This window comes from Melopsittacus undulatus, chromosome 9 (genome assembly GCF_012275295.1).
Source record: "Melopsittacus undulatus isolate bMelUnd1 chromosome 9, bMelUnd1.mat.Z, whole genome shotgun sequence".
Classification (NCBI taxonomy): domain Eukaryota; kingdom Metazoa; phylum Chordata; class Aves; order Psittaciformes; family Psittaculidae; genus Melopsittacus; species Melopsittacus undulatus.
The window spans coordinates 34,160,106-34,183,983 of NC_047535.1; the positions used below are offsets into that span (position 1 = coordinate 34,160,106).

The window sequence follows — 23,878 nt, forward strand, 5'->3', positions numbered from 1 at the left end:
GTGGGCACACACATGCATGTTGCATGTAAAGTATGTACATGTGCAGGGTGTGAGGGGAAAGCTAAGTATGATTTCAGTGGTTATGCAAGTACAGAGGTTTCACAGTCTCACTCTCACACTAGTGCTTATCATTTCAGCCTTTTGAAAGCTTGTTACAGAAACACAATCCACAGAACGTTTTCTTGACAAAAATGAACCACCATTCATCCCCTATTTGTTAGAATTATATTCACAGAAGTATTGCTTCTCACAGTTCACTGGCAAGTCAGAGCACTGCACATAAATACAGCACTAAAGACATCTATGGAGAGAACAAAAGTTATCTCAGAAGCACAGAGGTAGAAGGCTTCAAAGAACTACACCTGAGTTACACAATCATTAGTCTCTACATACCTAGCATGATCAACAACCCCACCAGCCTCTCAGCATCCCTCACCTTTTTGCACAGGGCATCTTTTCAGCTGCGCTGCAGCAGGTACCCACTGCCACTGAAATCCACTCCTTGCCCCACAGAGCTCTGACCCGGCCTTTCCCTGAAGTAATCTGTCCATGCTACTACATACGTGTGGTGCAGGGGCACGACTGAGAGGGAGCAACTGGTGGCTGCAGTCTTACATCTTCAGTAGCTCCTTGTCATACTTAACAAGTTCTCCAAGATTTAGTGTGAAGAAACAGAGCGAATGATAAAGCTTCAAAAGAAAACCAAGTGTGTTATGTACACAAACATACTGAAGAGATCTGCAGATTCCATCACCAAAGTGCACTGTGAGGGGAAAAATATCCCCAGTAAATCAATGGCAAAAGCTGCCCCTTTTTGGCACCTGATTTCTGTAGCACAGACAGCACTTCAGACCAAAAAAACCAGCAACCCAAAAAACCCCAACACAAAACACACACACCCTCTCCCCAAACTGCCTTTAACTTCTGTTTTATTTAAAAACATTTGCTCTGTGTCAGGTAAGGGTGATAATGTTAAATTTTACCTTATGATATGGAAGTGTAAAATGAAAAATCCTATGTTGCCTTCTCCTTGCCACGTATTTCAGCAAGTACTGCACAGAACCTCGGATATGTTTGCTGGGAAGCTATTCTTCACAGAGATCATTTTGAAAAGTAAATGTAAGCACACTGAACAGTAAATGACAACGTAGTTTATGCTCTGGGACTGACCTGTACACTCTGTATAAAATTTTAAAGACTTCTAAAGTCAAATAGACTAAATAGATCAGACAACTTGTAAGGACCAAATACTTCACACTGCTTCCTTCCAAAGGGCATCCTGCACTGCAGGCAGCAGAAACTCTTGCATTTGCCAGTTTCAGCACTGCCACTGATGTTCCCACACCGTTCTCACACTGAGATACTTCAGTGCTGTACTCTCTTCAACAGTTATTCAGAAACTATCTGAGAAACAGCAAAAGCATAAAATTTGAAGTACTCCACAGTTAGAAACAGGGATTCTCCAGCTAAAACATTTTAAAGTATATTATGGAAAACACTCTGCAGCAAGTAACTGGCATCTACCTTCATACATATATTGCATAAATTATACTCTATTTGTCATTTTTGTTCCCCCCCACCTTCTTTCACTGCAAATTGATAGCAGTACACATTTTCTGCAGTGCCATAAATAAGAATAAAGTTCAGTCTCAGTTCAGTCCAGAGAGATCACATAGATTTCTTGGTGTCCCATACCACCTCCTCTTCTCATCTGACATTTTTAAGATTCAGCCTTCAGTTCTCAGTGTGTCTGGAACAACAGTAAGGTGGATGCACACCAAACCCAAATATAGTGAGCCTGCTTGGTTGGTTGTTCTTCTGTGTGTGGGTGTGTGTTCTTGGGTTAAGTAAGCATCAGAAGCAGAACTGAGCAGACACATTTAAGAGACAGACTACTGCCTGTTCATCTTCAAAGCAGACTACTGGATTACAGGCAGAGTAATGGTGATCTATCGTGGCCAGAGTCTTCATCCGCTTCTGGAATCCGAGGCAGGAGAGCAGATCGTGTCAATCCCCAGAATTTCTGAGGTGACATATCCTTTTTAGTAGCTGTGAACTTCCAGCCCATATGGCTCCCACAGATCCTGCACTGGGCTATAGTCCAGGCATACCTATCAAAAACAAAACAAAAGGTTGATGCTAGCATGTAAAACACCAGAACACAGTTCACCCATCAGGTAAGAAGGTAACACTAGTGTCAAGCTGGGTTTTCAAAGAAATTCTGGGACTCAAGGAAGAAAAGAGCTTAGAAAACACATCAGGATGAGAAAAAATAACTCCAGATATTATAAGCCACAGGTTTTCTTCAGGGAGCCTTAAAGAGGGACAGGTATGACACACACTCTCCAAGTCATTACTCAATGGCAGGGGGGTTGGAACTAGATGATCTTAAGGTCCTTTCCAACCCTAACTATTCTGTGATTCCAATCCAGAAAAACTGAAACACAAACCATAATCAACACAAGAAAACAGAAGAGTAACTGTGTACAAGCATCAGCCAAGAACCTTGGACTAGCTACACATACAGCAACATATTCATCTCTGCTGCTTTAGAAGAGGAAATAGCCAAAGGGACAGAACTATTTTCAACACTCTAACACAGAAATGACCACACAGAAAAATGATTTGGTGAAAATATATTTAAGAGTGTTTTTTGTGAAACTGAAGTTCAGAGTTGGACATTTCATGTATTTTTAAGAGTTAAATATTCCAACTTTTGAATGAGCACATAAAGAAAGCTCATCTAGCCACAGATTAAATTTAAGCTACAAGAGAGGAGTGACATTTTGATGCAAGACCTGTCATTATTAGGCAATCTTTTACATCTTGACAGTCAATGCTGCTACTGCTTCAGACAGCCAGGCTAATTAAACAAATATCAAAGGTAATCAGATTAATATAAATGTCAGTAAATTAAACTCATGTAACATTTATTCAGTTTCTAGATCTAAAAAAAGTATTTCAGCAGAATAACTGCATTTATATATTCTGTTTTTAATTTGTACTTTATTTACCTTATGATCAAAGAAAGCTGTGTGAAAACAACAGTGATTTTGGTTGTAGCTTACACAAAACTATACACAAACTCCCAAACAGCATCTTCAGACTTCTCTATTTTTAAAAGATTAAAAAAACTTCTGAAAACCTTCTATCTGAATTTTCCAGTTTATTCTGTATTTTGAAGAAGTCTAAATTTACTTTCCTTTATTTCATATGAGTAAAATCATAGAATCATAGAATCACATAATAGTTAGGATTGGAAAGGACCTCAAGATCATCTAGTTCCAACCCCCCTGATGTTCTATGTTTCAAAACCTATGTATTCACTATTCCACTATCACAGGAACACATTTACAACCAAATTTCTGTCATTTACTTATAAAATTTCTTTTAACTTTATTACCCAGGAAACCAACTGTGCTCTGTCGATGGTCGTCCACTAAGATTCAAGTTGCAGGCTTTATATACAGTGAGGGTTTCATGGATGTACCCATGAGGATTCACGTATGCTGCCATGGGTCCACACAAGGATAAACTACAACAGACAATTAATTTTGTCAGAAGTCAAGGAAGAAACAAAAAACAAAGGCTGTCAAATGGAAACAGAGGAAGAACTGCCAACCATGCTCAAAACTATCTTCCACAGCAAAAGAACCACTTTAGGCTGTAGGAAGAGAAGCACCTTTTATTATATTATTAAAAATTGAAAGAAAATAGATACTCATGTAGAATACAATTGGTCAAATTTTGTTAATATTGCACAAATTTCAGTGTCCAGTCATACATTCCTCTCTGACAATAAATTATTCCTGTTACCTAAAGGCTTTTTTTTTCCTGTTTACCTAAAGTTTCTACTTTTTAAGTCTCTATTTCAGAAAAGAAGATACTTAAAAGGGTATTACTGGGAGTAAACTTTCTTGTACTCAGACGAACCTCACCCAGCTGTATGTTAAAGGTGACAAGTCACTTGGGGGATGCTATGGAAACTACCTAATTTAAGGCCCTTATTGATCTTTCCCTCACAAACCTACTGCTTGGTATAAAAGAGTACATGATAGACTCAAATTTTTTCTTGGTGCTTTTGAATTGCAACTTCCAATAAAACCAACTAACATCTATGTTGCTACTTTTAAATCTCACTTTGAAAGTAAGCAAAAATGTTCACTCATTCTCAACATTCTTCTGTTAAAGTACACGGTATTGACATAGCAGGAATCATAGTTTCTGGAATCCATTATTTGATTAGAAGATATGAGATGGCTTTTAATTACCACATCAGCTTCTTATCACACTGATAAAACTGTGGGGAGTCTTGCTTTGTAAATCAAAACATCTTTTAACCTTCATTATCACAGATCACAGACAGATGTTAGTTACTCAAGATTAAAAGTGTCAAGACTGCCAGAAGCAGCAATTATCTGGAAAATGTATACAGTCTTATCATTGTTGAACATGAAAGATATTGTATAGGTCAAATATATTACGGGTACATACTGCCTAGGGGAGCTACTAGCATTAAACCCTATATTCTTAAAATAAAGAATGGTATCACAGTGTTTAATAACACAAATAGGCAATTTCCTGAGATGACAACATCCTGGGAGCCTATCTATCTATACCACCCGATAGGTGCATTTTAATCTGTTGAGGCCTTTTGACATACAGAAATCAGGATGAAGCATTGAGAAATAAAATTTGGGATGTCACAAACTTTATTCAGAAATAATAGGACTAAAACCACTGTGTAAAATATCTGTATTTCAAAACTCAACACAGAGTGCATAATTCTTCAGTGGCAAAGTGTTCGAGTAAGTGGCATAACATGGCTTTCCTTCCACACTAACTTCTGTTACAATATACATGGTGATGCTCAGATTTACAACCTTTTTATTAAAAAACACCAAAGTAATCTGTTTTGTTTTATAAAGAAAATGCCCTATAAATATTTACTGACATTTTATTAGAGCCATGGAAAACACAGCAGTTACAAGACATAACCTAATCTGTTTTCCTGTGTCAATGTTTCTGATCAAAAACCTTCCAAAGATTAAGAGCAACACACTCACCTGAATATTTCATTCTTGGTAGTTATTTCTGTATCTTGGCATTGCTTACAACAGAGAGATGTACACTTGAAAAGGAAAACAAAGAGGGTAATTTCATTCATTTGCAGAGGCTTGGCAGCACAGCAGCAAATAATGAAAATTTCTCCCCCATTCCTCAGAACAGACTTTGTATCAATTCTTTATCTGGACAGCAGTCACTTATGTTTTCTATCAAAGGATACCTTTTTTCTATGCATTTTACTTAGTTATGGTAAACATTGTTATCTAAAAGACAAACCAATTTTTGTATACTCCTCTGTCCCTCAAAAAATCCACACACAGAAGAGGATCTGACTACACAAAGGCAATAAATGAGTCAACTTTCTCAGGTCTTGAAAAGCTAATTCAGAAAAAAACCTTTTGCTCTTCTAAAATATCACCCAGAAAAGGTAGATGAGTACAAATGCAATCACTAGGTCTTTCTAAAATTTGAGAGTACTGTAGATCAATGGTTTTAATTTCCTCATGAAAAATATGAGACATATTGATCTCTCTTAAAGATTGTAACTGATTAATCTATCTTCTACAATTTCTAGATAGTAGAACAAAACAATTCATCACTGACATTGCCCAGAAAATAAGCACTTAAATAAGCTCAGTAGAACATAACCATTCATTTTCAGGAGGTGCATTACTCCTACCTCTTTTTACTGGTAATGCATGTGAAATTACCCCAGAAATTAACCACTATATTTTGGAACCAAGATCTTCACCTGGGTAAGTCTCTGTGTGAGTGTACATCCTTTTAAAGCCACAAATCACAGCTTGTGCTTTTGAGTATCCCTGAGTTCCAACTCCTGCAATCTCCATGTGATACTACACTGGCTTACGTCAGTCTCTTCTCTCTCCTTTCCTCTATACAGATGTTCTGGGCTTGTTGCTGCATTTCAACTTCCTCCAGCTCCTTTTCTGCAGGTGACCTTGGTTCTGTCCCACAATGTCAACACAGTCTACTCATCTTGGAGACTGATAGGGAAAATTGCTATACTATACAGATAGGATTTATCATGCGCCAGTTCTCTTCTTAAAGCTCACTTGGCCTTTCTGTTCTGCCAGGGACCTTTAACACTTACTATCACTCACTCTTTTAAATTACCCACACTCACAGATTATAATCTAATGCTCATATATCCCTCAGTATCCTATTTAGTCAGCTACTTCATCTCACCCCTCTGTTTCTAATCCTATCTAACTCCTACAATTAGCACTGTCAAGCAGAATTCAAATAAGTATTACACCTTTATGTGATGTACATTCCTTTAAAAATAAGCACAGTTAACTGTCTTTAATAACAGGAAAAGCTATTAAAGGTAGCAATTCACTGATATAAGAGACAAAAGGAAATGGATTAGGTCTCACCATCAGCTGTATCACTGTCAAATACATTCTGGACAAAGAAATGTGTTAAGTCCAGCCTTCTCAAGTAAACCAAAATATATGCTTTGTTGTCAGAGCGCCCCTTCTCATTAAAGAACTGTGGCTTAAAACAAGTGGATTTGGGCAAAATAACTGTTGCTAAAAATGGTAAAGAAACCAGAATGCATTTACCATTCTGATGCTAATATATGATCTTAAGGTCCTTCCCAACCCTAACTATTCTATGATTCTATGTTTACAGAATAAAATGTCACGTGTTGATGAAAAACGCCTTTGTGGTGTAAGCTAAAAAATTAACTTTATCTTATGAAGGTAACCTAAGTACTCTTGTCTCTTTGGGATTTGTAGAAAATATGCAATCTACTGAACATGAACAGCCCTTAGCAGTACCTGAATATCACAGTATTTTCAGAGTTTCTGATGCAAGAAATACAATGAAACTTAATCTGATCACACAGCTTCATGTAAAATCCTGTCCATTTTTGCCTCAGAATTTGGGAGAAACGTTTTCTGTTTCCTTTTTTCCGTATATTCCCTTTTAGAATTTTGGTGCATGAACTCTGGGAAGACGAACAGTACTAAAATGTTATTCTGGTTCTCTCTGCCCCAGAAACAGGCAAAGAGGCAAAATTTCCACTGCTCAGATCAAGTAGACAAACACAACAGTGTTACACTGTTTTTTTTAAGACACTGCTTTTATCCCCAGCAAGGTTACAACCAGCAAGGTGAGGATCGGGATGTATACAATCAGGATGTATACAGTTATTCTTTGCAAGGTGAATGTATTAACAAAATACTAATTTATCTCTCCTTTCAAGAATTGAATAGTAAATATTCCAGTTATCACTACTAAACACATAAACAACTTTACAGTTCGAAGTTGTTTTTACACCAATGGCTCTTTTCAGCGTTTTCTCTTTGGAAAGAGAACAACCACCTGAACTGCTGTGGGAGACTGCTGTAAATGCTGTTCCCAGAACAGTCGGATTCAACATGAGGTTGACTGATACTTAGTTGCATTATCAGTTATAATATATAACATTACTTACAGTAGGTATCATTATTGAGAAGAGAAGACAAGTTTTCAAACATCTTAAAAAGGTATTGCATAAAAAGATGATAAATGTCTTGCAAAAATCCATTCAGTCCAATACTTAGATTTGCATATATTCAGTAGCTCAATACTACAAAGATTTATCTTTTGTTACAAAACCCACAAATTTTCATGGCACAATGCTACTTGATCGCAGTGTTTTGTGCTGTTATGATGTTCATAAGGTTATGAACAATACGAGGTTGTGATGTTCGTAAGATGGTTATGAGAAATGCTGGACTTCTAGCACCATCTCTTGGCTAAAGAAGTGCTGTGAGGTGTTGAAATAGGGTTTCTAACAAAAGCAAATATTATTATATGCTTCTTGCTTGCTGCCAAACATGTAGTATTGAGAGAGAGCATTTTCCTTCTACAGCAAACTTTTAAAGCAGATGAAAGAAATAAAAGAACACCCAAAATTCACTATCTAGAACTATAATTTAGGAATCTCATACATTTTTGTTATACATTATAACAGTCACTCCTTTTTTTTGTGAGAATAATTTAATGACAAGTAAAGAAAAAATACTCACTTTGTTCATAATATCTAATTCACACCGGAGTCGCTGAACAGCACTACCTATTTTAAGCAACTGTATACGCAATGCATCATCAATCGGCAAGCATGCAGCAACTCTGTAAGAAAAATCTAGAAATGAGAAAAGAGCAGGCTGTTAGAATTAAAGAGAGAAATAAATCAATAAACCCTACAACTTCTGCTCGGTTACAGACAGAGTGCTAAAACTTATGTTTGTAATAGACTTTTAGAGGTCATCTCAGTACATCCTTTTGCCCTAAGGCTGGATCATGCACATCATAAATCATCTTCTATGATATTTGTCTAATCCAGATCACCACTGATGGAGACTGAACAATGTTGGTAAGGTAACGTATATTAAAACCAGAACAGACCCCAGAGAACATTGATACAGACTTCCACTTTGGCAGTGAATTACTGAGATTTCCAAACACCAATGGTTTTCTTTATGCTTGCACATCCTGCATTTGGTTCTTATCTGACTTTAACTGAAGGCCGTTCATTAAGCAGTTGAGAGCCTACACAGGAGTGAATGCTTTTCACCTTAGGAAGACTTCAACTGAAATTTCTGTCTTACTAGATCCTAGAGACCTGCAGAGAGAAAAACCCCAATGAAGCATGCAAATGTAACCCAGCTTTTTTGTGATTAGGTTACTGGTGCTATTTTCCCCCATGTTATGTAAGAGGGAATAAGAAAAAAGAACAAAGAGATTCTACATACTAACACTTAGAGTTATGTAATAATAATTTAAAAAAGCTAGTATGCTTTTGGCTTTCCTTATGAAACATATCACATTCCTCCCACCATGGAGCACAATAAGAGTTGTACTTCTTATACTGAACATGTTGTGGCACAGTTGGAGGATGTTCATGTCCTTAAAACCTCCATCATCCTTCTGTCAAAGTCAACTATCAAAATTCATTGGAAAGTGGAAGCGAGGGGTGGACTAACAACAGAAGGTAATTATCTAAGCCTTGTTTTCTTAAGAACTTAAGAAAACACCCAAACCCCAGATATGAGTTCATCAGCTCAACAACATCATACCTATTGGGTTTGTTGGAAGAGATTCATCTTTAAGATTTTCATCCCATTCATGTAGCTGCCTCTTGACTCTTTCCATCAAGGTTTCCTTTTGTTAGAAGAAAAGCCTAATTTAAATACATAGATATTTCTGTTTTCTTAGGAAAAAAAAAAAAAGGAAGCAAAATGTAGAGTAAGCTATTTTCCCTAGGTGGACATTAGCTGTTAACATTTACAATAATGACACACTCATTTTGTATCTACATGTTTTAAACTAAGAGCAAATGAGGATGGGAAAGAGGACAAAATGAACCAATGGCCCATGACAGTTATAAGTCTCATTTGAGATAAGGAGACAACTGCTCAAATTCTAGACTGTATAAACAAGATGAGGTGCTAGCCTCCTCCCTACTTCTGCCTCTCTTACACCAAGTACCTCATGTACTAATACACTTATATATGTGTGTGTATATAAAGAAATAAGTACTTCTTAAGGAGTAAAGCAACTTCAACAAGAAAGACAGACCTGAGACTATCCAGCACCCTGCTGGTTGGAACACTCACCTGGAACACATGGGACAGAGGACTGACTCTGAGACAACACAGCAGGAACCTGAACCTCTGTCATCCACCCTAGACACATACTCCAGCACAAGGGAACAATACACAAGAGCAGCTGTTCCTGCTCCTTTCACAGCAAACTGAAAGCTATACATTTCTTTAAAATGTAACTTATAACCCAACAAAATTAAAGTTTTTATATTATCCCATAATTACATATTAAAACATACAAAACTAACAGTAGATTATCTGGTAATACACAGGGTGAACTTACAGCATCATATAGAGAGTAGAGCCAGGGAGGCCAAGATGTCAAACTTGCACAGCGGAACTTCCTCTAAAACCAAAACCACAAATATTTATTCTTTCAGATTAGCAGATGTTAGGGACAGTTCTTGTTCAAATAATAAACCAGAGAAGAGACACCTGATTATTTAAAGATACCATACATTATCACCATCAAGACCAGTACTTCAATATGAAGCTTCCAAACCACATTTCAAATGCATTGAGAGCTAAGGCTTCTGTGCAAGAATGACAATAAATGTATTTCCCCAGAAAACCTAACTCACCATTACAAGTATTCCTAATGTCTAGTAATAAGAAATTATGCCTTTCAAAAGAGCATCTATCTAAAATTTAGACAGTTCAGAAAATTCAAGTATTATTAGATAGTGCATCTGTTCCTTACTCTCCACCGTTGCTACTTTAGCAACCACAGCAAACCACCACATGGGGGCGATTAAACTATTTATATCAAATCAGTCAAATGCGTAAGTAAATAAAATTAAAAAAAGAGATTAATAGGTCGTATCATAGAATCATAGAATAGTTAGGATTGGAAAGGACCTTAAGATCATCAGGTTCCAACCTCCTGGCCATGGGCAGGGACACCTCACACTAAACCATGTCACCCAAGGCTCTGTCCAAACTGGCCTTGAACACCAACCACCACAGATGGAGCATTCACAACCTCCCTGGGCAACCCATTCCAGTGCCTCACCACCCTCACAGTGAAGAACTTTTTCCTTACATCCAATCTAAACTTCCTGTTTAAGTTTTAACCCTTTACCCCTTGTCCTATCACTACAGTCCCTAATGAAGAGTCCATCCCCAGCATCCCTGTAGGCCCCCTTCATATACTGAAAGGCTGCTATGAGGTCTCCACGCAGCCTTCTCTTCTCCAGGCTGAACAGCCCCAACTTTCTCAGCCTGTCTTCATATGGGAGGTGCTCCAGTCCCCTGATCATCCTCGTGGCCTCCTCTGGACATGTTCCAACAGTACCATGTCCTTTTTATGTTGAGGACACCAGCACTCCACACAATACTCCAAGTGAGGTCTCACGAGAGCAGAGTAGAGGGGCAGGATCACCTCCTTCGACCTGCTGGTCACGCTCCTTTTGATGCAGCCCAGGATACGGTTGGCTTTCTGGGCTGCAAGCACACACTGAAGCCAGCTCATGTTCATTTTCTCATCAACCAACACCCCCAAGTCCTTCTCTGCAGGACTGCTCTGAATCTCTTCTCTGTCCAACCTGTAGCTGTGCCTGGGATTGCTCCGACCCAGGTGTAAGACCTTGCACTTGGTATGGTTAAACTTCATGAGGTTGGCATCAGCCCACCTCACAAGTGTGTCAAGGTCCCTCTCAATGGCATTCCTTCCCTCCAGCGTATCAACAGAACCACACAGCTTGGTGTCATTGGCAAACTTGCTGAGGGCACACTCAATCCCTCTGTCCATGTCACCAACAACGATGTTTAACAAGATCAGTCCCAACACCGACCCCTGAGGGACACCACTCGTTACTGGTCTCCAGCTGGACATTGAGCCATTGACCACAACTCTTTGCATGCAGACATCCAGCCAGTTCTTTACCCACCGAGTGGTCCACCTATCAAATTGATGTCTCTCCAATTTAGAGACAAGGATGTCATGTGGGACAGTTTCGAACGCTTTGCACAAGTCCAGGTACATGATGTCAACAAACATATCGGGTATTTTAAGCTGACATATATAAATGTAAAGGACATATATGATGGTATTTTTTAAATGGAAATCTAATCAGTTAAAAACATAAGTAGAAATACCACCACACAAGTTAGGAGTTCTGGAGGACGCTTCCTCACAGAAGAACAATTACTGGCTAAGAAAACTTGGGCAGTCTTGATGTTTAATCTCATATTGCTCTCCACTCTCTGGGCTGTATTCTTAATGGATACCACATTTTCAAAAACGCTTACTGAACATCAATACTTATAACCAGCCTACTGGAAAACTATTAAACAACCTTATTATGATTATCCACAGACAGTGAGCAAATATTGTACAATATCTATTTAACAACATCCTATGAAAAAGATTCAGACCCAAATGGAGCACTCAGTAAGAAACGAATGTGGAGGAGGAAAGTAAAAATAACAGGGGTGAAAATTTTCCCCTGAAGATCTCATAACTATTCCTTAATGAATGATTTTGTTTTAAAATTAAAATAGAAGGTGCCCATGCTCATGTACCATACTTCACTGGGAACATGACTAAAATGTTCACTTGAATTGTGTACAAAAACATCTGTACAAGACTACAGAGCAGATCTGGAGGAACACAATACACATGGCCGCCAATATCACTTCTAAAAAGTCTTCAGCTTGTGCTTATCCTGCAGACAAGAAACCCTAGATCCTTACTGCATTCCTTAACTACCAGATTTCCAGCAGTGTAAGGGAATTTGCTTACTTCTCTACAGTGACTTTATACACTTAAATTTAATGGTTTCAGTTAACAGAAATCTAAAACAATGTACACTACATAACCACAGTGCCTTACAAAACTGTACTGTAAATATTTACAAATTAAAACTTCATTTTCCCTTTGAGGTCACTCATCCTTATTTCACAAATGAGAAAAAACAGGCAATACTTAAATCCACAGCAAATGAATGGTACTTTGAAGAAAGAATTCTGGAACACTGAAACTGAAGTTACTGTTTCAATTAGCAAATATATTTTCTGTAACAGCTGACACAAGGTCAGCTCTTGTATGGAGCAGAAACCATTCTTAAAACACAACCTCCACTTTTTGATGTTTCTCATTATATTAGTAAACAGAGGTACAGCCTAACATACTGTGAACAGTCAGTTCTACTGACAGGACAAGAGTTCAACAGACAATGGCCCTTCTTTGGATCTGCATCTCAGTCCATAAAACATGATCTTACATTGAGAGTACTGCATTTCAGGTATCATCTGACAGAACCAGTCTTGGAAAGGGATTACTCCCCCCCTCCCCAAGCACAGTGTTTCTGGGCTGCTAGCTCATAAATGAACTTGTTCAAGAACTCTGAGAATCAATAGTTCTTATTAATGGTTTGGTTGGTTGTTTTTACTTTTTTTTGGGGGGGGGGAGGGAGAAGAAGTTCAAATCCACTGCATTAAAAACCCAACTCCAAACCTTAACTGCATCTGACAAGGGGAGTTACTAGGATTCTATACTAATTTCTGGAGGTAGTTCCAAAGATCTCTGCTGACACAGAAGACTTCAAGGTATCTTTCCTTTTATATACAACTGATGGAAACTGTGGGTTGAGTAATAAAAAGCTATATAAATAAATTCATAAGCCACAATTTTAGTAGTTACAAAAGCGCCTGTTTCACCACATCCTCTCCTACCGACCCCAGTGCCAACTCCTGGCCCATTAACCTTATCATGTGGATCTGTCCACTATTAATGATAGCTGGTCTTTGAAAAGCCTGCACTGTGCCTGAGGATGAGCTAGGTTTACCCTTAAAGGTTTTGCTGGTATAACTATGCTAGGATGCTACTCTAGCATGGTGTTTATTATGGGGAAACATAATTTATTCCAGCAAAATTATCCTTTCAACAGTACGTTTTTATTTCAGACTCCTAAAGGAAAAGGCTGTATACTGGCAAAAGTGCACATTCACTTGTATAAAGGCATCTTTTAGCACCTTTTAAACAGCACAGCTGTCTCTAGCACAAATCACACCTTATTATTCTCCTGAGCAATGCACAAGTTTGTAGCTTAGGCCTGCCACCAGCCACTTAGGACTCTTGAAAATCCTGCCCTACGATCTTAGTGTGAATTCCCTCCTGATTCCAAGTACTGCCACAGCTGCAGCGATACAGAAACACTGTAAACAAGCAAGGCAGAATTTGTGCCAGTGAAGCAAAACAGGAAAGTACAAGGCAATTCCCTAACGACAATACCAACATCTTGATAATGAGTATTTCTCCCCTACTTTTTTATGTTTTAACCAGAGTCAAGTAAATAAAATTCTGGAAGCTCACAAAAGAAGTGCAATGTCTGCATATTTATTGAAAAAGCTCTAGGAAATAAAACAAGTAAGACTACAGAACTGCTAATTCACCCACTCTGTGTGTAAAAGCACCATCTTCCACTAATAACTACTATGTCAGCATATGTAGAGTTCATGAAAAAAATCTGATTTCTATGACCCCTTCCTATCTTACCACATTTAGTACCACAACCAGACTTAAGGAAGTTTATAAATTCAGTTAAGAAAAAAAAGGGGGAAGTGGAATAAGGGGGATTACATATTAAGTATTCCATAAGGTAAGTGTGTTAAAAAAAATTCTAATAAATCAAAAACCAGATTTAGAAATACATGTGCAGCTGGCCAGGATAAATGGATTGTATGGAAGTGCTGTGATCTGACAAAGGTAATGGCTAAGCTCAAAAGAACTTCAGATGTTACATGATAATTTACAAGATGAACGTGCAACATAAAGTATGCTCAAAACTAGAAAGTACAGCCTAGTTGTTAGCTAACAACCAGCTGGGTGGGAATATTTGACAGGGTTAAAAACCCCTTGAGTCTGTCATTGTAACACAGACCCATGTTTTCTACAGACATGTAACTGCAGGTACAAAAGTCAAACCTTTAACAGATGGAGGTTTTAAAGCAAAATTAGCAAATGGAATTCTGTTTCCAAATAACTAAGGCATCGCAGGTCTTTTCTTTCATCACTGAAATTTAGGAGTCACCTCTAAACCACCTCCGCTGTTTAAACACCTCTTTTACCCAAATCAAACAGTTAACAGAAGTCACTAAAGCCTTCTTACTATCAAATCCAAACCATTATGATGACAAATACAAGGCAAGAGCACTGGCTCTGTCAACACCGATTACCAGTACTTTCATTGTCAAAGCAAAGTCTGTAAAAGCTAAGATGCTTCTTTAACCTGCCTAAAAATTAAATCCTACAAACTTACTGTTTTTTCCAGCAACACTTCATTATCTACAAGCTTTATGAACCGGAACTCTGAGGTGTTTGATTACATAAAAAAATATTCTAGTATTACAGGATTATGTGATAATATTAATCTAATGGTACTGTAATTAAAAAAAAGAGAGAGCTCAAAATACAGAACACATATTTCCCCACTACTGATGGCTGATAAACAATCACACAATATACAACAAAAGCGGGAGGTTGGCATCTAGCATCCCAGCTGTGCAACCTCCTCTACAGATGAACAGATGGACTTTCATACTGCTTGTCAAAACAGCATCAAAACAGCAAAACCAAGATCCCCACAACCAGATTCTAACCTTTTGGTATTTCTGCCACCATTGCTGTATAGCTCGGTCCTGCCATGCTGTAGGTTTCGAAGATGGAAATATATGGCATCGGCTGAGAGACTGCAGTTGTACTGCTGCCATTGTTGAAGGCAGCACTCGCTCAGGTAGTATTTGTACTTTAGCCTGCTGGATTCTGAAAAAGGTAAAGAGACAAGATATACACACTTGTACAAGAGTTGAAAAAAATGGATTTTAAAACCATATGCTTGTGTAATAGAGTGATTATTATGTAGTAGTATAGAATTTCAGCAGCAATTCATTTAAACAGATTTTTAAAGCCATGCTAATGTAAACCAAATTACCTTAACGAACATTCAGCACATCTGTAGCAAACCAAACACATACTCTTCCAGAACACAGATAATCTCACACACTTGGCTAAATTATTAAAGCCACTGTGATGACTGCACTTTGGTCTATATAAATTGAAGACAGAAGCAATCCCTATTTTACTTCTCCTTTAAAAAGCAGAATTAGCTGATGTCCATGTATTTTCTGCGCTGGCAGACAGAACTCTACAAAGATCACTGCTTTAACTTTTTCAGCAGAAGTTTCTTTGCTAGTTTTTTTCATCCCCTCTCACAGATAGCCACCTTTTCCATGAGATACAATGGGCCATCTTTATTTCAGAGCACTAGATATCTGTCATGATTGTGGTGGACAGATTGAAGAGAGATAGGCAGTGGCAACCCAGCAGAATATTTTACTATCTCAGCATTGTGCATTTAGAGTTTTGTCTCCTCAAGTTACTTTTGGTATAAACTAACAGTCAGCAACTACATATCAAATCCTCAGAAAGGAAGTTTAGCTGAAATGCAGTTTGCTATCTTCAAACCACAAAAGCTTATGTGCTTAGCTAGGGTTCAAAATCAGCAGAAATAGGATATAGACTCTGATCATCTTTTAATATCCTAGCATCAATCAGGTCACCTATTCCACAAAGAGTTCAGCAACAGTTATGTGGCTCCTAAAATCCTGTCTAGCAGGAAGGACTTCACATTTTAACAGTATTATGCATCAGAAATCCTGAAATGCTGAGATGCATGCAATTACAAACATCCTGTTTTACTTACACGGACTACAGTAAACTTTGTTAACTTACTGTAGACTTCAAAATGATGTTTTATAGTAAGCACTTAGTAATTTGGAACACCAAGAACCCCAGAAATTTTCTCCTTGCTAAGAAGCTCAGTATTCTCCCCTCTTTATCAGAAATGATTTTTACCTAAAAGTCCTTCTCCAAGCTGTCTTGTCAGCCCCTCTAGGCACTAGGAGCTGCTCGAAGGTCTTCCTGGAGCCTTCTTTTCTCCAGGCTGAACAACTGAGCTCTCAGCCTAAAATTATTCTCATCCCCTTTATTTCATACATTTAAGAATTCATATTTATGAATGAACCTTGTGAATGTGCTGTGTAAAAGTGAACTCTGCTAGTCAATTGATATAAAATCATCATAATAAAATCCTTTAACAGCACAACAACATCACTGTACATCTTAGCTGATTCTGGATACTGAACTCTCAATAATGCTGCTGTTACTGTAGTCATCCAAGTACTGCCATCTTGTGTTCAAGAAATGGTTTATCTAAGATGTAAAATTTGAAGGATGTTATTTGTAAGTAAATGTTAGATAGTGAGAAATAGCAAGTAGCTATTCTTCATTTCTACAGCTTCATGTCATAGAAGCATACAAAAACACTGAATTTGGGCTGTTCCTACAGAATCATAGAATGGTTAGGCTTGGAAAGGACTTAAGATCATCTAGCTCCAACCCCCTCCCATAAAAGCACTACGCCACTAAGCAATGCCTCTATACCAAGCAATAGCAGAAGTGAGATGATGAGCTGCATATTCACAGATCTGGAGTAGGGTGTTAGAGGCCCTGCAGAAAAGATTACAAAACCTCTAGCAATTGTGTTAAGAAATGTCACATGCTCACAGGACCAGTTTCTGGAGCATACATCTCTGGACAGTGACACTGGCAGAAGCAGCTCACGATGAAATTCATGGTGCAAAGGATAATGTCAAGAACATGAAAATGACAGAAGACTCAGCATACTCTTCACTAAATGCTAAACATCTTAGTCAGTTCGTAAATGGATAAAGGTGTAAATTACATAATACGGTAAGAACTGGCTAGAAAAGGAGCTTTAAGTATCACAGGTACCACACTGGAATATGGAAAACAACAGGATTACAAGACAGAAGAGAACTCTATCAGAGCTTATTTGAGTGTGTTTGACATGAAAACTGTCAGCCAGTAACAGTAGAAGCAGCATATTTCTAGCAGCAAAGAATCAGTGAACTATCAGAAAGGAAGAGGTAAGACTTGCTGAAGTTAAGGATGTACTAAACTGGGACAACAGTTAAAATAAACAAGATTTAGTATTTGAGAAACTGAAAGCGATGGGCTGATTGCCGGCAGCAAAAATCAAGAACCTATTTTCATAATCAAATATTTATCTGCACATCTTGGTGTGCTTTTATGTTTTACACAGGAAAAAAAATAAAAGAAGCAACTTGTTTCTCCACTGTTATTACCAGACTTTTGTGTTCCCCTTTCATGGGAAACTTCTCATGAAAACCACCATCCCTATCGGCACAGCTACTGTCCCCTCCGTATCTACATCATAGAGCTGAATCCTTCTGCATGCTGTCAAGGCTCAGTAGTTAAAGATCAAAGTACAAAAATAGACAAGTATGGTATTAACTGTTGTGTCAGACACTTGCCTGCAGCCTTTCAAAGCTGCAATTACATATAAAGTTCAGAAGTGGAACATGTTAAATGCAGACCACCTCTAGAAAGGTCTCCTTTCAGAAAAGTAAAGTTAGTTTTTCAAAGGAACAGAATCTGGTCACTATCAGTGACGCTTTCCACAAGACAGGAGAAAGCACACACTTGATATCGTATCCTCTCATTTCACATCTGGTTTGGAAAAGGGATGTGAGAGATTTTGGAACAAAGCTTTAGAACTTCTAATGCTGGCCAATCAACATCTTTTTCCTGACCTAATTTTCAGAAATTAAGTAATTTTGACAGGTATATTCTCACACGCACCAAATCAAATTACAGGTAGATATGTTTTGGAGGATTTTATAGCAAAATTATTAACAACTAAAACATGAGCCTTGGAACAGGAAATGTCAGAAGTCCTTAATAACCAGAGAAGCTACTGATCATGCATTCATTTCATACCTACAGCAATTAGCCAATTGCGTTACTGGAAGCACAGATGCACCTGCAGTAAAATGTAAATGTTTTGGTGAAACAAGATTTGCAGTATGTAGAATTAAATACGTAATTTTCTTACCCATCCGATTGGGTTCTCATTTCAAGCACCTTGAACCTTTGTCTTCCTATTGCTTTCACTTTGACTGTTTCAATTCCATATTCCTGCTCTTCTCTGTAGGCATATATTTCTGCTGTGGTTCCAAAATGAGCTTCTCTTTCATGTACGTTACTAGAAGTAACAGAATTAAGGAGGTTACCTACCCTCTGAACAGCACTGTTCACTTAGATTTCAGTTAGTTTACCCGCACTGACTGTACACAATTAGTCTTACCAAAAAAGTAAATTTGGTGAAATAACTAATCACAAGCATTAGTTTTTCATTTTAAAAGCAGATTCTAATATTTTATTGGGGGGGGGGAGGGGGGGGGGAGAGGGGTTTACCATTCGGCTTGGTTTTATTTTAGAGTCTAGAGGTGAAATTCTGGGAACACGGAGATTGTCAATGTATCTGCATTTCAAATACAGATACTGAAAGTACCAAAATTCTTTACATTGACTTTAAAAATAACTGCTTCCACTTCCTACATAATTAAACCATAGTAAATTGCTGGGGGGAGAGGGAGAAACATTCCCTTCTTTTGGCACAGATTAGCCTTTATCTGTTCCACTTTTCTATAAACTCATGTCTCTCAACTCTGTCATGAAACTCCTGTCTGGGCTTGTTAATTTACATACAAAGCAAGCAAATACACCTTTACAACAATGCAGTTGTCAAAACAAGAATGTGAGTTTTACATTTCAGATCAAGACTTATTCAATAAGCAAGAGGGAGCAGCACATTCAAGGAGTTACTGAAATTGAACAAGGAAAGCAAATAAACTCTTACTGTTTCTCTACACAAACACATGATACTGTCAAGCAGAATAACATGAAAACTGGGAAAGTTTTCATTACAAACTGGAAGACAAGTTTTGTCGATTTCAAAAACACAGCTTCTATTATTCACCATGGAACTAATGCAACCATCTGCTTTTCATTTAGTATCCAAAGAAATTGTGCTAAAAATACATGCTACATAGCATCAGTAAACCCACTCGTGTATTTTACCTGTATGCAAGAACAGCAAACGTTCTGTCTTTCTGAATTAAATTCCGCACCATGCTAACCTCTTGAGGGTGAAAAAGCTGAAGAGGTAAGGTCTGTCCAGGAATCAACATCACCATCACATGGGGCAGCACTGGAATCACCTGACAGCTGTCATCATCATGCACTGTCCTTCCATGAAACTCTTCCATATCAGAACCTAAATACTGAGAACAGTAAGGAAGGAAACAAGAGCAGTACAAGAGGTTTTGGTGATTTACAAGGATAAAATAAAACTAGGTCTTTGTCTTGAGGATATTACAGTAGAATTACATACAATCAATCAAAACTTCTTCAAGATGTATTTAATGGACTATATATAAAATACATACCATATGTGATGTTGGCAAACTGGTATCAAAATTAATGACGTTTCGCTTCTCAGCTTCTTTACTATCTTGATCTTCAACTTCCATTTCATTGTCATCCTCCTCCTCACTCTCTGCTGATTAAGGACATAGAGAATATTGTTCAGAAATCAATCAGCAAAGACTAAGAAAAAACAGAACCAAAGAAATGCATCACATATTCCCAGGCTACAGCCTTTCACAGGGAAACAGCTTTCGCATTTCTAAGCCTGAAAGGCTGAAGAGCAATTTTCTTGGAAAGCTGAAGAAAGGCTGATTTTGAAAGGCAAAATACCAATTTTTCTTGGAGGAAAACACTAAACAAAATCTGTCAGGTCACATTTTCACTGCTGTAGCACTTCTTAATCTCAATTCTAATCTTCTGTCTATACACCAGGATGCCAGATAACTTAATTTACTGTAGGATACAATACAGTGTTTGGAGTAGTACAAACCTGAACACTGTAACTGCATCACATATTGCAAGCAAGTTAAAAGCAACCTGAACCTCTATATTCACGCAAAGACTCCTGCTGGTATTTTAGACTAATTCACTGCTGTCAGTCTCTCCTGTGTGTATACCAAACACATACACACAATCCTCAGCACATGCACAAACCCAGCAAAGGCAACTACTAGGAAAGCAAATGACTGCAAGGGGTTTCAGGAACAAAGTAATACTTAAGATTTCCTACATTCCTCACTTCCTGGTGTCAATCCTAAAATTGCTTTCAGACAACAGAACACTTAAATTCTCAGTACGCTTTATCTTGGAAACATATATAGCACACCTATCTGTATATATCTTTATAGACATTTTAAAAGAAATGAAAATTCCTAGCCAGTAAAAAATGTAATTATCTCTAAAAAATGCTGTTTTCACTGCCAGTTCTGTGCATTAACATACAATGTATGCATGCAAATACTCACCCAAAACAAATGCAGTGATCACACATTTCTAACTGCACTATTTGATCCTATTTCCACAAACAGTATTTATACCTCATGCTATATCTATAATCAGTGTTATCAGAATCTTTGCAAACCAATCTGCAAGATTCTAACACCAAGCCTTCCTTCAGAAATAGGGGTACTATCACTAACCTCCTTCAACGAGATCTTACTATTTCTGAGTGTGGGAGGACAAGAGAACAATGAAGAAGACATAAGCTGGTTTTGGAGAACCTTTTCTTTCCCTCTTCAGCATTAAGACACATTTCTTAAATGTACTCTGTACAAAATGCTTAGCCAATGGTCTTCGTTCTGCTTCACCTCACTTTGGTGTTTACTAACGCACAGTTTACAGAACCTTCTGCAGGAGGCATGGCACGGCACACAAATGTCACAGACCCATCCTATATTGTATTTATCTCAAGAGGAAATGACCCAGCATGACAAAAAAGGAGGTTACAGACTCTCTTTAGTGTTTTACCTAATTACATAACTTAAAGCAATAAGACATCATCATCCTAATTACTATAAAAAATACTCCATTTCTATATTAAATCTCTCCTCCCTTACATTTAGTTTTATAACCATAAATGAGCAACAAATGCTTAAGACATACAAAATGGACAGTAGTTTGCTTAGTTTGATGAAGGGAAATTATGAAGTTTCTGTTTGGTTCTGGAGCAGCAGTGCAGGCTGGTGAAGGGAAGCTGACTTAAACTATGTTCTGGTTTGTATGTACTCTCATCAAGTTGCATCAATCATCAGCAGTTTTAACAGCCTCCTAGAGAGAGGCCCTGTCACCCCTTTTAATGAACCCAGAAGGAATTAGCAGCAGTTGATTAAGAACTGTGCCCTGCAAACTTCTGCTCACTCTTGCCAAAACCACACACTAGCTGCTGTGTGGTGGCAGAGAGGAACGATGACTCATTTTACTGCAGCAGCACCACGCGAACGTCAAAACCCATCTTCACTCCGCTCCTCCACCACCCCACAGAGCAGCAGACGGAAGGCAACAGAAACTGCATTGTTTACACCCTTATACTTTTATTAATGATGATATTCTTCTTCTTTTTCAAGGTTAGCAACACCTCCAGTTCACAAGGGAAATAAGGGAAAGGCAAGAGCTGACGGCACCCTGCATGACAAGGCTCACTTCTCTGACAGGTAAGGCGTTTGCTGGTGCACTAACACTATCAAACCTGTTCTCAACACCTCTGTGCAGAAATGAGGAATTATGAACTGCATTTAAAAAAACAACACCAATAGCTTCCGTCCCCCCCCCCCCCCCCAAGCCCCAGCAGGAACAGGGCAGCAAATAGTAAGGCTTTATTTCCTAAAATATTCAGCAAATACTTCCATATTATTTTAAATATACAGGCATAAAATACTGATAGAACTCCTGCTATAGGAAACTGCAGTGGTTACTGGCGGGACTTACTGCTACATTCTCCTGTAAGTTATGCTGAAACAGTATTTTTTGCAGACCGACTAAAACCGCATGTTATTATGCAATAGGATTCCGTATGAGGAATCATGCCGGTCTGCAAACTCCAGGATAAATACTGCAGGTGCCTGGACAGTGTGTGGAACCCAACACTGCTCTCAAGCCCTTTGCACAGCACCTCTTGCTACCCTGCTTAGTAACGGCACTAGAGGGCATTTACATCGAGCGGACACTTCCTAAAACAACTGACGTTTAACGCTTTCCTCAGACTTTGTTTCATTTTACAGGGGTCATTCCCAGAGACCGTCTGCGTGTGCCCGCTTCGCTGGGAACCCCACAGCGCGCTTCACCCCACGGGCCCCTGACCGAGCCTCTCTCCTCTCACCGCAGGATCACGACTCAGTCCCTTGCAAGCACCAACGTGCCACACCAGTGCCCGTGGGAAGGCTGCGGCTCCGGGCCCGGCTACACCGCGCACCATCCACCCGCAGGCCCGGAGATCGCCCGCTCCAGCCCCGCGCCCTCCTCGGCCCCGCTCCGCCCGCCCGCTCCCTCTCCCAGGCCCCACATGGCCTCCCACCCGCTCCTAAGGCTCCCCCCGCTTCCCCTTTCTCCCGATCCCACGCATACACCGCGGCCCATCCCCTCCCCGCCAGCCGAGCCGCAGCTCAGCGCCTCACGCCCGGAGCCTCCTCCCATGGCTCGGCCCGGAACCCCCCGGCTCCCCCCGCTGGCCGCGGTCATTACCGGACACCAGCTGTAGGTGGTTCCCCATGTTGTTATGGGGCTCGCCACCTCCTTCCTCGGCGGCCATCGTTGTTTACCCGGAGAGGAGCCTGGGAAGCCGCCGGCGCTGGGGGAGGCGGCGGGAGGAGGAGCCAGCGCAGGACCCCGGTGGCCTCTAGCGGCGCCTCCCGGTGAGCGTGGGGGCTGCAGGCTCGGGGTGCCGGGGACAGCGGCGACAAGGCCGAGGTTCCTCTCCGCGGAGGGTCCGGGTCTGTCAGAGGCTCTCAGGGTGGCACCCGCCGCGTCTGCCTGAAGCGCTTCGTGTCTGTGGGCTCTTGGAGAGGGGATGGATGCAGAGGGATCCATGACGGGTCAGCTTTCCGGCAGACGGCTTCAATCAGAAACCGCGGAGGCAATCGGTTTAGTACTTAAAGGGGCCAACAAGAAAGCTGCAAAGGAACTTTCTACAAGGGCATGTAGGGAGAGGACAAGAGGGAATGGCTTTAAACTGGCAGAGGGGAGGTTTAGATTACATAGACATAAAGCAGAAGTTCTTCCCTGTGAGGATGCTGAGGCGCTGGCACAGGGTACCCAGAGAAGCTGTGGCTGCCCCATCCCTGGCAGTGTTCAAGACCAGGTTGGAGGGGGCTTGGAGCAACCTGCTCTAGTGGAAGGGGTCCCTGCCCGTGGCAGGGGTTGGAACTGGATGAGCTTTAAGGTT

At 39.5% G+C, this 23,878-nt stretch overlaps 1 protein-coding gene across 2 annotated transcripts; it reads right to left on the reverse strand.

Moving 5' to 3' along the window:
- Positions 1-912: 912 nt before the first annotated feature.
- On the reverse strand, positions 913-23,266 carry CRBN (cereblon). Of its 2 annotated transcripts, none has more exons than XM_034066420.1 (11): positions 23,179-23,266; positions 20,022-20,134; positions 19,654-19,856; positions 18,626-18,775; positions 15,288-15,450; positions 9,970-10,032; positions 9,159-9,243; positions 8,109-8,224; positions 5,067-5,131; positions 3,404-3,535; positions 913-2,111 (listed from the first exon to the last, which is right to left on the reverse strand). In XM_034066420.1, exons 1-11 carry the CDS (start codon positions 23,243-23,245, stop codon positions 1,928-1,930), a joined length of 1,341 nt encoding a protein of 446 aa, XP_033922311.1. In that variant the 5' UTR covers positions 23,246-23,266; the 3' UTR covers positions 913-1,927. The 2 variants fall into 2 exon arrangements, with proteins under 2 accessions (XP_033922311.1, XP_033922312.1); XM_034066421.1 differs by having other exon boundaries at positions 20,022-20,131; positions 23,179-23,255.
- Between the last annotated feature and the right edge of the window lie 612 nt (positions 23,267-23,878).